The sequence below is a fragment of the Taudactylus pleione genome, unplaced genomic scaffold (assembly GCF_031769625.1).
Source record: "Taudactylus pleione unplaced genomic scaffold, aTauple2 ptg000329l, whole genome shotgun sequence".
NCBI classification, from domain to species: Eukaryota; Metazoa; Chordata; class Amphibia; order Anura; family Myobatrachidae; genus Taudactylus; species Taudactylus pleione.
In genome coordinates this window covers 4,582,472-4,601,042 of record NW_028284730.1, presented here as the reverse complement: position 1 = coordinate 4,601,042, position 18,571 = coordinate 4,582,472, and the positions used below count along the sequence as shown (strand labels likewise).

The window sequence follows — 18,571 nt, the reverse complement described above, 5'->3', positions numbered from 1 at the left end:
CTACAAACGCAGCCGATACACAGCCTGCCACAGCCAGAACTGCAGTCTGCCATCATTGCTGCAATGCTGTGGGCAGTCCCCACCCCTCCCTTTTGTGACCTCATCTTTGTCAGCCCTTTAAAAGTAAATTTTTAATGACATCTATAGGGAAAAGCAGGGATTACCCGGGTTCAGTGTAAACGGGAACAACCCGGGGTGAGTTGCAGTGTAAACGGGGTCTGAAGCTGGGTTCAACCCGGGATTGACCAGTGTTCAAATTCCTGGGTCGGACCCGGGATTTTGGTGTAAAAGGGGTATTAAAGACTACATGTCCTGCAGCTGTATTCTTCATATAATCTAATGAGCCCCATCTCAGCTGAGTGAATGCAGCTTAAACAGAATTTAAACAGGGACAGTGCCAATATGTACAGCGCCCATATATATGTATACCATACTTGCCTACTTTTGAAAATGCATTTCAGGGAGATTGTGAAAGCAGCACCTATGAGCACGGAGGTAAAGTGGGCGTGTACTGTACATCTGAGGGGCGTGTCCTAATACTGACTTACATCCAAATGTAAATGAGCACAAAAGCAGTCAGTAAGATCTATTTGTTGATGAAAACACACTGATACTTTTCAGAATATGCCTGTAGCCATAGGGATCATTGTGCCTTATACCCAATGCAGGGAAATTATACTAATGATCCCATTTGAATGTAAATATCTGTTTATTTTTATATATAACATATTCATGATAGCAGTAAGTTAGAATCAGGGAGATTGCTAGGCTCTTCAGGGAGACAGGGAGATTGCTACTATTTCAGGGAGTCTCCCTGACAATGAGGGAGAGTTGGCAAGTATGATGTATACTTGTCCTGGTAACTAACTCCATGGAGATGTGTGATGGACTATACAGCTGGAGCAGTCGATGACAAGATACACCTATATGCTCTCTGTGTAATGTGCCGTTGTGTATAGGTGACAGCTATTCTTACTTTGACAATAGAAATAGAGAACAAGATATGTTTCTAAAATGAAATATCATCATTTTTGTGCCCAGTGCTTACACTTGTTGTCTCATGTCCCTCTTATATTATAGGTTAGTCCAGAGAAACTATTTTAGACACAAGTCCCATCACAATGTACATTAGTAAAGCAGCTTTCTGACCACCAAACCTTCAAAACGCAATAGTGGGGTGTTGTACAAAATATAGTGTTTAATTCAGACAGTAACTACAGACGTTCACGACTCTTCCTTCTCATCTCCATGTGTGATGATGTAACACAGGGACTTGTAGTCAATATTCCCAGCCACGTCAATCGGTGTCACAGCAAACATTTGTTCCACCTGGAAAATAGTCGGGATGATTATTAGAAGGTGACATGCGGGTGTCATCAGTGGTGATGTAATAGGGGTCATTGCTGACCTCATCTGCCGTGAATCTGTCCGCTTGTGTCATCAGGAGATTCTTTAACCTGAAGGAAAGGAAATAATTTAAAAACAAACTGCTTAGAAGCCATCCACAGAATGATGGGTGTGCCACGTACAACCATTGGAGAAAACCAAATAGGTGTCTTGTGGGCTCTAGTTTCTTTGTTAATTCTATTTGTAACAGTGACGTAACGCTATGATGCTTCCCCTTTAATTAAAATAAGACATTTAATGGCTTTCTAGGTGTATTGAAAGAGCACTTGGTGGCGGACATTTTATGTCATGGCCGAGCATTCAGAAAATGCAGCCAGTTTATTTGAAAGTAACATCACAGAGACATGAGGCACTTAGGGAGAGATTTATCAAAACTCGGAGAGCTAAAGAGGAGAGAGCGCTAAATGTACCAACCAATCAGCTACTAACTGTCATTTTACAGTTAGAAAAATGATAGTTAAAAGCTTATTGGTTGGTTCTTTATCTCACTCCTCTTTATCTCTCTCCAAGACTTTAGAAATCTCCCCCATATTTCCTAGTGAATAAATAGGTTTCATCATTCTCATGACCATTAGTTGAGCCCCCAAAATGGCTGCTACCACATAGCATGGATGACAGGTACACTTTAAGCTTAAGCTGTGTCATGCATCACTTTTAGAGGAGCCCTAAAGCTAAAACATAGTTTGTGAATTGTATTAGTAGCTATGTAATATAGTGCAGTTTGCAGTCTAATTAGCTATTATTAATCTGTATTCACAACGCTGGATTCACGCACTCATCTTTGTGGACGTTGCCAGTTCCATTGGGATCCAGAAGTTTGAAAGCGCTAACTATAGAATCTTCCGGGTCCGTTCCTGGGAAGGAAATTGGAGAAAGCGATTGGCTCTCTGATATACAGACGCACATATGGATAAATAATAGAGACATATGGTGGGTAGTGTTCTCTGTATTATTTAATCCCCCATAGTATGATATAATGTCTTAATAGCATCTGGCCTGTATTCATTTATTTAGATTTTATGTGTGTCTGAAATGAGATAATAATGATGGACATAGGGCCTGATTCTGCAAGCAACACAACTGTGAATGCAATAGCGATTACGCACGCAGTTCACCTGCGATAGTATGCTAATCCATTGCGATCGCTATGCCGCCGCTGCACTACATAAGGACGCCCATTTTACCTTACACACATCCGTAATGTTTAGCAGATTAGTGAAACCATCGGTACAATCGAGTACCATCACAGCCCTGCACAAGCCCTGACCTTACTCAGGAATTGCTAACTTCCACACTCGCTATTAGGCTATCAGGCCTAAGGCTGCGTAGGGCATCGCAGAGGATAACTTATGCACGCCCCTGCAACGCCGTTGAAACGCACTGGCACGCCTGCGTTCATCCGACTACCTTCCCGTTACCACCGACAAACGGCACTTCCTGTCAATCACTTTGCGATGGGTCTGCGTAGTCACTGCGATCGCAGTCCCGAACGTAATGGCTAGTTTGCGCACTGCGATGCATGTGCAGGACGCAACAATCGGCCGATTGCGTGCGTATTAGATGCTTGCTGAGTCAGGCCCATAAAGCGTTGCTGCAGGAGAACCCCAGAAATTGGGTTCTGGACGCCATGAACCTCATTAGTACTGAGTGACGTACCGTTCAGCTTTTCTCCAAAGAGTGACAAGAATACAGTGAAGTTGATGGGTCCTTTTCCTTCCTTCAGCATTTCATCCAGCTCATCTTCATTCACATTCATTTTACCTGAGAGAAAAGGAGAGAAGAAAGACGTCATAATGAATGGAAAACCCGTATTTTTATTTTCTACTGTCTTTTTTTTTCTACAGGCTTCATCTAAAATATTTCACCGTATAGGTATAAAATGCATTATTCAGAATGCATAGAACTTAATAGGGGCAGGGCAGAGGCTGGAGTGCATGGCCCTCCCTCCTTTAATGGTTCTTTACTCTGAAACACCTGCTCTCTTTGCTGTTGCTGTGGGAGCAGCAAATATCAAGAATGGAAGACCCTGATCTGCAATAGGTAGTGTTTATTTGCTGGGGTGTTGGTAGTTAATTGGAGGAGGAATGTGCAGAATCAGGCCCTATGTCCATCATTATTATTTAATTTCAGACACACCTAAAGGAGTGCTGCTGCTGGAGTATTGGCAGTGAATGCAGGAGAGGGGAGAGAGTATATCTGGTTGCTGCTAAGGTGTTCGTAGTTAATGCAAGGGGTGGGGAGAGTGTCTCTGCTGCTGTAGTGTTGGCATTTAATGCAGGGGGTGCGAGTTCATGTTTGGTGCTTCTATGGTGTTAGTAGTGAATGCAGGATAGAGGTTGTGTGTCTTGGCGCTGTTGGGGTGTTGGCAGTATATACTGGGGGGATAGTGCGTGGATTCTACTGGGGTGTTGGCAGTGAATGCTGGGGATTGAGTGTGTGTCTTGGTGCTGCTAGGATGTTAGTAGTGAATGCAGGGGGGAGGGTGTATGTCTAGATGCTTCTAGGGTGTTAGTGAATGCACGGTTTGAGGGTGACTGAGTTCTGCTGGGGTGTTGGCAGTGAATGCAGGGGGGGAGAGTGTGTCTGGGTGATGCTGGAATGCTGGTAGTGAATGTGGGTTAGGGGGATTGTATGTCTGAATTCTGCTGGGACTGTGGTGTTGGTTTAGAATGTGAGCAGTGGGAGGCAGCAACATCTATCTCCTGATATGGACTTAGGCTGTGGATCAAATTATGTACTAGTGACAGAGAGTGAATTGATAGGCTGAATATTGGTTTAGCCCCCAATATAGTTGCATAAACTGTGGGGACATTTCAGTGTTTTCCAACTAGAGTACATGCAATCTTATGTCTAATTAATTTTTAATGAGAGTGCACAAGACTCAAAACTTGTCATGTTTACCATCATAACTAAAGCAGTTGAAATGTAGAAATGTTAGTTCTGAATAACTGGGAACAGAGGCCTGAGAATTGTACTGAATTAAAAGGTTTGCTGACAACTAAGGGCCTGATTCAGCAAGGAGCGCTATTCTGCTTATACGCACGCAACGCAGTTGCTAATATCAGTGGTGATATGTAAATGATTGCATTCGCATTGCGGTCGCAGCCTAACAAAGACGTCCACTTCCCCTTACTCACATCCGTATACTTTGACAACATAGTGAAACAATAAGTAGCATCGGACCTGTATGCACAGATAAGGCAGGTCAGACCTCACTCAGGAATTGCTTACTACAGCGCACGCTATGAGTCCTCAGGCTGCATCTGGTATCGCAGTGGATAATTTATGCACGCCCATGTAACGGCACTGAAACGCACTGGCACGCCTGCGTTCGTCCTACCCCCTCCCGTCACCACCCACAAACAGCACTTCCTGTCAATCACTCTGCCATGAATCTGCGTAGCCTCTGCGATCGCAGTCCCGATCGCAGCGGCTGGTTCGCGCACGTGCACTGCGATGCATGCTAATTAATCAGCCGATTGCGTGCATATAAGCAACTGCGTTCCTTGCTGAAACGGGCCCTAAGTTACTATCCATCCATCATCACCCTGATTCAGGTCCGAATGGTGTAACTCACCCAGCTGCATGTAGGTCTCTTTGAGGTCAGGTTTGGTTATAATCCCATCACGGTTCTGGTCTATACAGCTGAAGGCCTAGAATTAGGAGATAAAACAAAATTGTTTTCCACTGATATCACAGATGTGAGATAATTAATGCCTTGTATCGTAGTTATACTTTTTAGCACATGACACTACATGAATATATATGATTTGCATTTTTTACAGCTGCTCTGGGGGCATATCAAGTATGTGATAGTGATAAATATAGTTTTGGTCACACCTGAAAAATGTATGTCACATAATAGAATCTGTTCTGATTGCCAGTGAGAGGTCACCTTCGGCCACTTATTAGGGAATCCTAATATACAGTTTTTTAAGGGATGCCAAACTAAGCATTCATTAGTTGGGTACACGCAATATATAGACAAATGATCTGCATGTGTTTAGTTAGATGCAAGCTGATAGCTTAAGAATTTAGGAGACTTTACAACTGGAAAGAAAATTCCTATATTTTGCTGTTTTTTATTTATTTATCAGAGATCTTAAGGGGTATATTTATTAAGAAATGGGATTTCAAAACTCACCAGTTTGGCCTGCCATATTTAAAAGTACAATAATATTAAATGCAAAATCAGACCTGTTTTGCATTAAATATTATTGCCCTTTTAAATCTGGCAGGCAAATTCTGCAAAAATCGAGGGTTTTGAAAATCCACTGCTTAGTAAATATACACCTAAAACCTTTAAATTAGTCACAGTGGTAGAGAAACACTATGAAGTGCTGGGACTACTCTCGGGATTTTATTCACCTCCTTAAATTCTTGGATTTGCGACTGCTCGAACATAGAGAAGACGTTGGAGGAGCCTCGCTGGGCGCGTTTAGCGGCCGCCTTGCCTCGTGTCACTGCTTTTCTGCTGGCCTGTGAAATAACACATTCAGGAGGGGTGAGATGTTATTGCAGCTTTGTACTGGGAGAGCACAGGGAGAAACTGGATGCGGTCAATATCCCGGCACATGGGATACCGGCGGTTAGAATATCCCAAAGGTAAGTAACGGGGTTAGGGTTAGACACTAAAGGGGGACGGTTAGGTTTAGTGTGCTGGGAGGTTAGGTTTAGGCACCGGGGTGGGAGGGGTGGGGAGCGGGGGAGGGTTAGGATACCTAAAGACAGGTGTGGGTATCCTAACCCTGTCGGGATGCCGGTGTTGGGATTTTGACCGCCGGGATTCCGTACCCAACCCATATATATTTATTAATGTGACAATTCTTTAGTTACCCAACACTGCAAAGAAGTGCTGTTGTCTGCTGAGTTACCATGGTGACAGAGGACAGGCTTTCCAGCATTTTGTGTACAAAAAAAAGTTATTAATGGTTCAACATCATATTAGTTGACAAAGGAGCAATGCGGGCTAATATAGCAATGAGAGGGTACGGCAGAAGCAGAGCAGTACAATATAAAATCACAAACATATATAACATCTGCATGTTCAGCAAAATCCTCTTTTATCAGTGGGAGTGAAAGTGGAATTTCATTTTCATCAGACTAAGGTTTCATTAACTAATTGTCTTTGTGAAAATATTATTGTTGAAAGAAGTAAATGTCAGACTTGACTTAAGGTGCGTACACACTGGGCGATATTACTGAGCGATTGCACGATTACGACATCGTAATCGTGCAATCGCTCAGTAATCGTGCACTTTTATGTCAGAAACGACCAACGATGCGCACTCCCGCTGGTCGTTTCCGACATTGTCCATCGCCTGAACATGCAGCCCAATCTGCCGATAACGAGAGATTGCCCATGTTCAGTAATGATGGAGTGTGCCTGCACTGAATGACTGATCGTTCAGTGCAGACACTACAGGTGATCAGGAACGACGGTACGATTACGATGTCGTAATCGTACCGTCATTCCTGATCAACTGTAGTGATCAGGAACATGCCAATCTTTAGTTATCGGCAGATTGGGCTGCATGTTCAGGCGATGGACAATGTCGGAAACGACCAGCGGGAATGCACATCGCTGGTCGTTTCTGACATAAAAGTGCACGATTACTGAGCGATTGCACGATTACGATGTCGTAATCGTGCAACCGCTCAGTAATATCGCCCAGTGTGTACGCACCTTTACTGTATAAGGATACAAGGATTTAAAGACAGTTACTGTATTTACGGACAACTACTGAATATACAGTAAGCAGCTGACTGATCTATCAATGTGAACGACACAATAAACCTAATATGGACAAATACTGAATATGCAGTAAGCAGCTGACTGTGATCTATCAGTGTGGATGGCAATAAACCCAATATGGACAAATTGATTGATAATCCGATTATCTCCAGTAGTACATTTTCAACATCAGGTGATGGGATTGAAGTATGTGTGATACAATTGATCTGCAAATGTCTTTCTGCTCTGTCAGATGACCTGTTCCTTTATGAACAATCAGATTACACAATAACATTTTACAGCAATATATTTTATAATGTGTGATAGTTATTTTTAGATCCTGTACAGAAAATTCATGATTTATTCAGAAAGTCCCCACAAATGTGTGCATCTCTATACTTTGTCAGAGAGAGAGCACGTGTCTGATGGTGACTGGGTGGTTCTACTAATGTGTGATTACTACTTATTCTAATTCTTCCATGTGAGACTGGAAGGGAAGGTCACAACTATAGTCTTTCAGGGTTCTGTAATGGCAGAAATTAAGTATTTTTTGAGTATATTGTTTGTTGTAAAATAAATTATTCATTTTTCAAGCTATATTATAGAATGTACTAAATTCTGTAAAAAGAAACAGTTCATTGGAAAGTCAGGGTCAGCAAATTAACAACAATCTATTATGATTGCTGAGTTATTACACTATAACAAATACACTGCGATATGATTGCTGAGCTATTACACTATAACAAATACACTGCGATATGATTGCTGAGCTATTACACTATAACAAATACACTGCGATATGATTGCTGAGCTATTACACTATAACAAATACGCTGCGATATGATTGCTGAGCTATTACACTATAACAAATACACTGCGATATGATTGCTGAGTTATTACACTATAACATATACACTGCGATATGATTGCTGAGCTATTACACTATAACAAATACACTGCGATATGATTGCTGAGCTATTACACTATAACAAATACACTGCGATATGATTGCTGAGCTATTACACTATAACCAATACACTGCGATATGATTGCTGAGCTATTACACTATAACCAATACACTGCGATATGATTGCTGAGCTATTGCACTATAACAAATACACTGCGATATGATTGCTGAGCTATTACACTATAACAAATACACTGCGATATGATTGCTGAGCTATTACACTATAACCAATACACTGCGATATGATTGCTGAGTTATTACACTATAACCAATACACTGCGATATGATTGCTGAGCTATTACACTATAACAAATACACTGCGATATGATTGCTGAGCTATTACACTATAACCAATACACTGCGATATGATTGCTGAGCTATTACACTATAACCAATACACTGCGATATGATTGCTGAGCTATTACACTATAACAAATACGCTGCGATATGATTGCTGAGCTATTACACTATAACAAATACACTGCGATATGATTGCTGAGTTATTACACTATAACAAATACGCTGCGATATGATTGCTGAGCTATTACACTATAACCAATACACTGCGATATGATTGCTGAGCTATTACACTATAACAAATACACTGCGATATGATTGCTGAGCTATTACACTATAACCAATACACTGCGATATGATTGCTGAGCTATTACACTATAACAAATACACTGCGATATGATTGCTGAGCTATTACACTATAACCAATACACTGCGATATGATTGCTGAGTTATTGCACTATAACAAATACACTGCGATATGATTGCTGAGTTATTACACTATAACCAATACACTGCGATATGATTGCTGAGCTATTACACTATAACAAATACACTGCGATATGATTGCTGAGCTATTACACTATAACAAATACACTGCGATATGATTGCTGAGCTATTACACTATAACATATACACTGCGATATGATTGCTGAGCTATTACACTATAACAAATACACTGCGATATGATTGCTGAGCTATTACACTATAACAAATACACTGCGATATGATTGCTGAGCTATTACACTATAACATATACACTGCGATATGATTGCTGAGCTATTACACTATAACAAATACACTGCGATATGATTGCTGAGCTATTACACTATAACAAATACACTGCGATATGATTGCTGAGCTATTACACTATAACAAATACACTGCGATATGATTGCTGAGCTATTACACTATAACCAATACACTGCGATATGATTGCTGAGCTATTACACTATAACAAATACACTGCGATATGATTGCTGAGTTATTGCACTATAACACATACACTGCGATATGATTGCTGAGCTATTACACTATAACCAATACACTGCGATATGATTGCTGAGCTATTACACTATAACAAATACACTGCGATATGATTGCTGAGCTATTACACTATAACAAATACACTGCGATATGATTGCTGAGTTATTGCACTATAACATATACACTGCGATATGATTGCTGAGCTATTACACTATAACCAATACACTGCGATATGATTGCTGAGTTATTGCACTATAACACATACACTGCGATATGATTGCTGAGCTATTACACTATAACCAATACACTGCGATATGATTGCTGAGCTATTACACTATAACAAATACACTGCGATATGATTGCTGAGCTATTACACTATAACAAATACACTGCGATATGATTGCTGAGCTATTACACTATAACAAATACACTGCGATATGATTGCTGAGCTATTACACTATAACAAATACACTGCGATATGATTGCATTGCTCACAGGGTTAGTTTAGTAGTAGTGTTAAGGCTCAATACAGTAATAAGGCTGCAGTGACAGTAACTGCAAGATTACTGGTAGACGTGTACAGTACGTGTACCATGCTAGTACAAGGCAAGACCATTGGGTGGATATCGGTTAGAGCCAGTATATATTTCATTATGTATTGTGCATATACAGCCACACACATTTTACTTACCATTTCTTTCCTCTTCTTTTGTCTCCTGCCCCTCTCCTCCCAGACCCCCACTGTTTTATACTGCTCTTTATCTGAACTACAGTTAAAATAGCACTATGTCCAATGCAAAGAACCAAAGATGGCCCTGTGGAGCTGGAACTGATAAGGGCTTAAGTGTCCAAATTCCAATCCACCCTGCTAATAGATGTCCTACACAGAATCTCCCTGAACACTCTATACCGGTATCTTATACCGAATCGTGTACCACTGTCCGACTCAGACTATCCCTAAGCACGTTTTATCAATATTTAATCATCTTGTATTACTTTCCCACCCAGATGTTACAATAACTACATCAAACCAAATGATTTCTAGTTACTGAGGATGATGGGTAACTATGTAATACAAAAAAATATAAAGGAGTACATAGATCAGTGCTGCTCCATATTATGTACTATACAGTATATAGTCTTCTTGTACCATATGTTGTGTTATAATATTATCTGCCATATATTGCTTTGGAATCTCCTGTGCCTATTTATATGGAATGGGTATTAAATACCGGCGGCTGAAGACAGTTCAGGATCCCAACGCGGACAGGTAAGTCCCCTATCCCCCCCTAACGCTCCCTTTGTGGTGCCTAACCCTAACCCTAACCTCCTCCTGGTGGGGAGTTCATTTTAATTGAGATAATGTATTTTCATGTAATTTAACACAAAGGTGATATATATTACACACTGGAACCCAGGCTGGTTAATAACTACATTGTTTTAATACTTATACAACAGCTCAGTGACATCTTAATGGTGAAACACAATGACATATATAATGATACAGGCTTACCACTGCAAGTGTCACATTTCTAGACAATAAATTAAAATATGGAATTAAATACAAGCTTAAACATACACTACTTGATTTGTTTATCATTAGAAAACACAAGACTATACAGTATATATGAGGTCTGTGTAACAGTAGATTAACTATCACAGAAAAATGATGTGAGAGAAAATAGATGAATATAATACACCTTGTTGAAGGGGTCTATGACCATAATATAACTGTCTTTGAAATATGTGATATCTCTTCTCCTCTCTAGTTGCTTTGTAAGAGTTACCAGTACCATTCACAAACATATCTATAATGCTGGCCATTCACCTGCTGTTATCACCGCAAACATCCGTACTTGGCCCAATATATCTCTGTATATAAATGATCCACCTTAAATAGGACCATCATAGTAAATGAGGTCTACAGATGGCCACTGTGACCTTAGGGGCTGATTCTGAGCTGAGGTGAGAGCAAAGCAAAAAAATAAATAACTTTGTATTTGGAACAAAACATGTTGCAATACAAGGGGTGCAAATACATTTATTATTTTGGCATGCAGTATAAATACTGTGTGCTTTGCATGTAGCCCACAAATACCACACAGCTTTATTATTACACTACAATGTAGGTCTGAGTTTGGACACACCCCTCCCAAATCTAAATCTCTCTGCACATGTTACATCTGCCCCTCCTGCAGTGCAGCATGCTCTTACCAAGATGCAAAGTTACTGGCTCTTTTGTGTTTCCCCCCTTAGTGTGCAATCGCCTTTACGCCAGGTACACACTGGTGCGACCAGCAATCGTGACGATGACCAGGGAGTACACACTGCAGCGTCTTTCATTAATGTAAATGGGGCCGCATGCGAGCGCAGGAATGCGCATATAGTGCATACATACTGCATGATATGCACGATATGTTGTTACGATTTGGCCAAATCATCACGAAATCGCTCCGGTGTGTACCCACGTTTAGAATGGCCAGATCCTCCAGTTTGGGTTCCAGGTAGTGTAGCCATTTTGCCTATGTGTGACCGCCTATGAATGGTTCCTGCAAAGAGAGTTTGGTAAATGCAGAAGCTACTTACTTTCACAGTGTACCATCCCACTATTCACCCCAAGTGCTGCACAACTTTGTCCAGTGTAGCCTCATATTTGTGGCCAAATTAGACCGATTTGGACATTGTGAACTCCAGCTGGAGAACTGGATCCTATGGGGCCCAATTATTACTGACCACTGGCAGATGACTGCATACATTAGCAAACATTTGGGTCTAAAACAACCAAAGTGACTTTCCAAATTGCTGCCAATATGGACACTTCATGAGTATTACACATGCAGTCAGTCACCCTGTTGAAAACCAAATGTAATTAATCTTATAGAACCAAAAATGACAAAGTACAATAATTTGCAATTAGTTCTAAAATATCACTTATTACATAAGTCATAATATGAGTGTGTGTGTGTATATAACACTCTCTCTCTCTCTTAAGCTGGCCACACACTAGACCAACTTTCATCCAACCATCCAACTAGTTGATTGGTTGGAATGAAAATCTGGTAAGGTATGGGAGTAACTGATGATCAGCAATTTGCTCCTAAATGCCAGAAAACAGATGAAAATGGTCGTTCAGACAAGTTTGTTAAACGTTTGATCTAAACAATTTGTTCAAACAACAGTTTTTGTCCATTTTCCGACGTTTGGGAGCAAATTGCTGAATGTCATTTGCTCCCATACCTTATCAGATTTTCATTCCAACCAATCAACTAGTTGGCTGGTTGGATGTAAGTTGGTCTAGTGTGTGGCCAGCTTTACTCTCTATAGGTGAGATTTACCAAACCTTCCAAAGAGTACAAGTGGATGTGTTGCCTGTGCCAAGCTGATTCTAGCAATCATTAAGTTACTTTAAATTCTATTGGGAGAAAAGTAACATTATTATTATTGTTATTATTTATCTAGTACATACAATAAAACAATATATATATATAATGTGATTGGTTGCAATAGCCAACACCTCCACCTGTCCCCTTTAGAAGGATCGATAAATCTCTCCATGTGTGTATATATATATACACATATACATACATACATACACACACAGTGCCTTGCAAAAGTATTCCCCCCTTGGCTTTTTCCCTTTTTTGTTACATTTCAGGTTGTAATGTACGGCAACAGGGATACTGGTGAGACTGGGCTGTAACAGCAGAAGCAGCTTTCTAATTTCTGGTGCCAGTTCCTGGGACTCTCATTCCCTGTCCTCTAATATCTAAGACCGGCAACAGCAGATCCTGGGCATATAAGCACACCTCTCTATACCTGTATCTATATCAGGAAAATATTTAGTACCATATGTACTCTCCCAGATCGGAATAGAGGGACGTCTCTAATAACCTCCATATTATATATATAGGTGGTATCCGTGGTGTTCAGCATTTTAATATTGTGGTATCATTATACCTTTTGCATGTTGTATGTATTTGTTTATTATTTCGCCTTTAGTTTTGTATTTGTATGTCAATTGTGATACATGTTTTTTATATTTATATGTTATTTGTATATCTAAGTATACAGGTGGATCCACTCAACCTTAGAATATCTTACCCTAGATAACAGTACATTACACCTTTATTAACTAATATCACATTAGAAGGCTGTGGTGGGCTCATCCTATGTATTATTTTTTCACTGGTTCTGGTGGATTACTGCGGGACTACTTTCACTAGACATACCATATGTATGTTTCCTGTGATCATTGAAATATTGCATCTTAATATGTGTACTAGGTAGGGTGGTACTTTGATGAATTATCTATTCCAATTGTGCATATATTTATAACTATACCCCCAGCACCATATGCATGGTTTCTGTGATTAGTGAAGTATCGTATGTGTACTATTTAGGGTGGCATTTCGATGAATTGTCGATTTTAATTGTGTATATCATTAGCAAATATTTATAACTATACTTCCAGTACTGTCAAATAGACCTGGATATAGTGGATCACTGTTAATAGATATAGTGTATCATACACTATTAATGTTCTTATTTGTCTATGCTGTCTTTGTATAATAAGTTGATTTCGAGTGTCTATGTTTCATTTTAAGAATTTAATAAACTTTAGTTTTAATATCAACATCAATACATCTATTTCAAATATATTAAATGGGTAAATATATGGTGGTCTGTCTGCTAATTGAGACATTAATGTAAATTTCACATATGATCATGATCTCACAGATGTAATCAGTTTGTCCTATTTCTCCAATACTAATTTTGTAGCCATCAATACAGCACAGGAGTGTGCCCTGATAGGAGTCTTTTCTTTTTTTTTTCTCTCCTCTTCTAAACTTTGAAATCCAAGTGTCACATGATCTGTCAGTATAAACACACCTTTTCTGAAAGGCCCCAGAAGCTGCAACACCACTAAGCAAGAGGCATCACACCATGAAGACCAAGGAGCTTTGTCAAGGACAAAGTTGTTGAGAAGTACAATTCGGGGTTGGGTTATAAAAAAAAAAAATATCCAAATCTTTGATGATCCCCCGGAGCACCATCAAATCCATCATCATCAAATGGAAAGAACATGGTACCACAACAAACCTGCCAAGAGAGGGCCGCCCACTAAAACTCACAGACCAGGCAAGGAGGGCATTAATCAGAGAGGCAGCACAGAGACCAAAGGTAACCCTGAAGGAGCTGCAGAGTTCCACAGCAGAGACTGGTGTATCTGAGCATGTGATCACAATAAGCCGTACACTCCATAGAGCTGGGCTTTATGGAAGAGTGGTCAGAAAAAAGCCATTACTTAGTGATAAAAATAAGACGAAACTATTTGAGTTTGCCAAAAGGCATGTGGGCGACTCCCCAAATGTATGGAGGAAGGTGCTCTGGTCAGATGAGACTAAAATTGAACTTTTCAGCCACCAAGGAAAAAGCTATGTCTGGCGCAAACCCAACACATCCCATCACCCCAAGAACACCATCCCCACAGTGAAACATGGTGGTGGCAGAATCATGCTGTGGGGATGTTTTTTTAGCAGCAGGGACTAGGAAACTGATTCGAGTCGAAGGAAAGATGGATGGTGCTAAATACAGGGATATTCTTGAGCAAAACCTGTTTCAGTCTGCCTGTGATTTGAGACTGGGACGGAGGTTTTCCTTCCAGCAGGACAATGACCCGAAGCATACTGCTAAAGAAACACTCCAGTGGTTTAAGGGGAAACATATAAATGTGTTGGAATGGCCTAGTCAAAGCCCAGATCTCAATCCAATTGAGAATCTGTGGTCAGACTTGAAGATTGCTGTTCACAAGCAGAAACCATCCAACATGAAGGAGCTGGAGCAGTTTTGCCTTTAGGAATGGGTAAAAATCCCAGGGGCAAGATGTGGGAAGCTCATAGACTTATCCAAAGCGACTTACAGCTGGAATTGCCGCAAAAGGTGGCTCAACAAAGTACTGACTTTAGGGGGGGAATAGTTATGCACGCTGACGTTTTCTGTTATGTTGTCCTAAATGTTGTTTGATTGACAATAAAAAAAAAAAACTCAACTTCACAGCTGTAGGCATGTTCTGTGAATGAAATGATGCATATATATATATATATATATATATATATATATATATATATGGTGGTGAGCAGCCGAATAGTATATCCTGGTTACGCTACATAACCAGGGGGCCGCAAAGATACGGAGGTACCATATATATATATATATATATAATATATAGGAGAGGACTGTTGATATAAAGGTACACATGTAGTACTTGTCAAAAATATACTGAGAGCATGAATTATACCCTTCGGAAACCATGGTGATTCCAGAAAAACAAAATGGCTGTTCAGTAATATTAAACTTCATGGTAAGGAGAAAGTGCATTTTAAACACTTATTTTCAAGGCTGTAGCTCTCCCTCCACAGTTGATGGATAATAACTATGACAGTTCCCAGAGGAACATTGTGAAATGTTATGTGATATGTTGCAGCACTGTGCGTAATACGCATACATGTCACTGCACTGTGCGTAATACACATACATGTCACTGCACTGTGCGTAATACACATACATGTCACTGCACTGTGCGTAATACACATACATGTCACTGCACTGTGCGTAATACACATACATGTCACAGCACTGCGTAATACACATACATGTCACAGCACTGTGCGTAATACACATACATGTCACAGCACTGTGCATAATACACATACATGTCACAGCACTGTGCGTAATACACATACATGTCACAGCACTGTGCGTAATACACATACATGTCACAGCACTGTGCGTAATACACATACATGTCACAGCACTGTGCGTAATACACATACATGTCACAGCACTGTGCGTAATACACATACATGTCACAGCACTGTGCGTAATACACATACATGTCACTGCACTGTGCGTAATACACATACATGTCACTGCACTGTGCGTAATACACATACATGTCACTGCACTGTGCGTAATACACATACATGTCACAGCACTGCGTAATACACATACATGTCACAGCACTGTGCGTAATACACATACATGTCACAGCACTGTGCGTAATACACATACATGTCACAGCACTGTGCGTAATACACATACATGTCACAGCACTGTGCGTAATACACATACATGTCACAGCACTGTGCGTAATACACATACATGTCACAGCACTGTGCGTAATACACATACATGTCACAGCACTGTGCGTAATACACATACATGTCACAGCACTGTGCGTAATACACATACATGTCACAGCACTGTGCGTAATACACATACATGTCACAGCACTGTGCGTAATACACATACATGTCACAGCATTATGTGTAATACACATACATGTCACTGCACTATGCGTAATACACATACATGTCACAGCACTGCGTAAAATACACATACATGTCACAGCATTATGCGTAATACACATACATGTCACTGCACTATGCGTAATACACATACATGTCACAGTATTGCGTAAAATACACATACATGTCACAGCACTGTGCGTAATACACATACATGTCACAGCACTATGCGTAATACACATACATGTCACAGCACTGTGCGTAATACACTTACATGTCACAGCACTGTGCGTAATACAAATATATGTCACAGCACTGTACGTAATAGCACTGTGTGTTTTATACACTTAACATGTATGTTTGTATGTGCGTATTAATATAGATTATGCTGCTTAATGTAAGATAAGAGGTGTAGTCTGCAGTCCGTCCCTAGTGGATGCACCTGGCCTATCCTTCAGGGTACAGAGACTACAGTTGCAATAATAACATCATCATCTGTGTGCAGGTGGGAAATGCCTTGTGAGAAATCCAGCATACATTGGTTTCCTTACAATAAAAAAATTGGTATATGACTAACTGGTCAAACCAACAAAAATGTCCACAAAGCTATGGCCTGTCTGGAAACTACATAGCATATAACAGGATATTTATTTATCTGGAATATTCTTATTATATGTCAACCCCATAAAAAAACATAGGGGAACACAGAGACTGAAGAGATACTCAACATCCATGTATTGACCTATAGACAGCCGTCACTCTGGACCTGATTCAGACCTGCTCGCTAGCAAGCAATCGCTCATTGCTGGCGATGTTTGAAAATGTGCGCATGCGTATAGTTCATAGTGCGCGGGCGCAAACTAGTACGAGCGATCGGGATGCGCTCGCTCGCCCTGCAAAGACAGCCCAGTGGAATGAGTGACAGGAGAGGCTGTTTGTGGGTGGTAACAGGGGCAGGGCAGTAGTAACGGGAATGGAGTTGCGGACGCAGGCGTGCCAGAGTGTTTAAACGCTGTTTCAGTGGCGTGCATAATTAACAGCCAGCGTCATAGTACACGTCACCCGGTTGAATAATACACTGAAGGGATCGCAGTGCTTGCGGGCAGGTATATTCAACCTCAAGCGCTGCAAGCACATCCGATGGTGCTCGATGTACCAATGTTTTCATGCACTTCCTGGAGATGACGTGAGCCAGTGGTCGTCTTATGAATGGCTGGTGGGCGTCTACATACGCAAAGTGGTCGCTCGCCAAGACATAGTGGGCGTGCTAATGCCTTGCCGAGCGATCGTTTGCCTTGCTGGGCATGCGCTGGATTTGCATACGCTGGGAGCGAGTGGCCCTGAATTAGGCCCTCTGTCTGCAATGAAGTCCTCTGTTGTATGACAATCCCTTTAACATACTAGAGGACCTCTGTGAAACATTAAATTTGCACAATAGGTGCTATAACATCTGTCATCATTACAAAATTTTAAACAGTAGGGACAAAATAAGACCTGCAACAAACCATAGAGCCATACGCACAATACATAGACTTTAGCAACGGTCTTGCATACAGTAGTTACCTGTGCAGTGTGCACCTGTTTTCAGAGATGTCCTCCATTTCTTATTACAAACTGTCATAAAACTTTGCATTTTTTTTACCTTATCAAACTTTTGCTACTGCATATTTTTTGGGTGTGGATTGGGAGATCTACACTATTTACATAGACAGTCAAAAGATAGACATCAAATGGTAAACAGGAAATAGGTAGACAGGGTCAAAAAGTCAACTGTTAAATGGTCGACATGGACTAAGGTCAACATGGTCGACACAGAACAGGTTGCCACTTTTTTTGTTATTTTAACCCTAATTCTCCCCCTAGTGCCTAATCTTC

The 18,571-nt window shown here is 40.6% G+C and overlaps 1 protein-coding gene across 1 annotated transcript; it reads right to left on the bottom strand.

Moving 5' to 3' along the window:
- Positions 1 to 1,178: 1,178 nt before the first annotated feature.
- On the bottom strand, positions 1,179 to 10,120 carry MYL7 (myosin light chain 7). The gene is made up of 7 exons (XM_088443209.1): positions 10,081 to 10,120; positions 5,776 to 5,886; positions 4,985 to 5,060; positions 3,064 to 3,168; positions 2,183 to 2,261; positions 1,409 to 1,457; positions 1,179 to 1,329 (listed from the first exon to the last, which is right to left on the bottom strand). The coding sequence occupies exons 1-7, from the start codon at positions 10,081 to 10,083 to the stop codon at positions 1,225 to 1,227; spliced, it is 528 nt and encodes a 175-aa protein (XP_088299335.1). The 5' UTR covers positions 10,084 to 10,120; the 3' UTR covers positions 1,179 to 1,224.
- Positions 10,121 to 18,571: the final 8,451 nt, after the last annotated feature.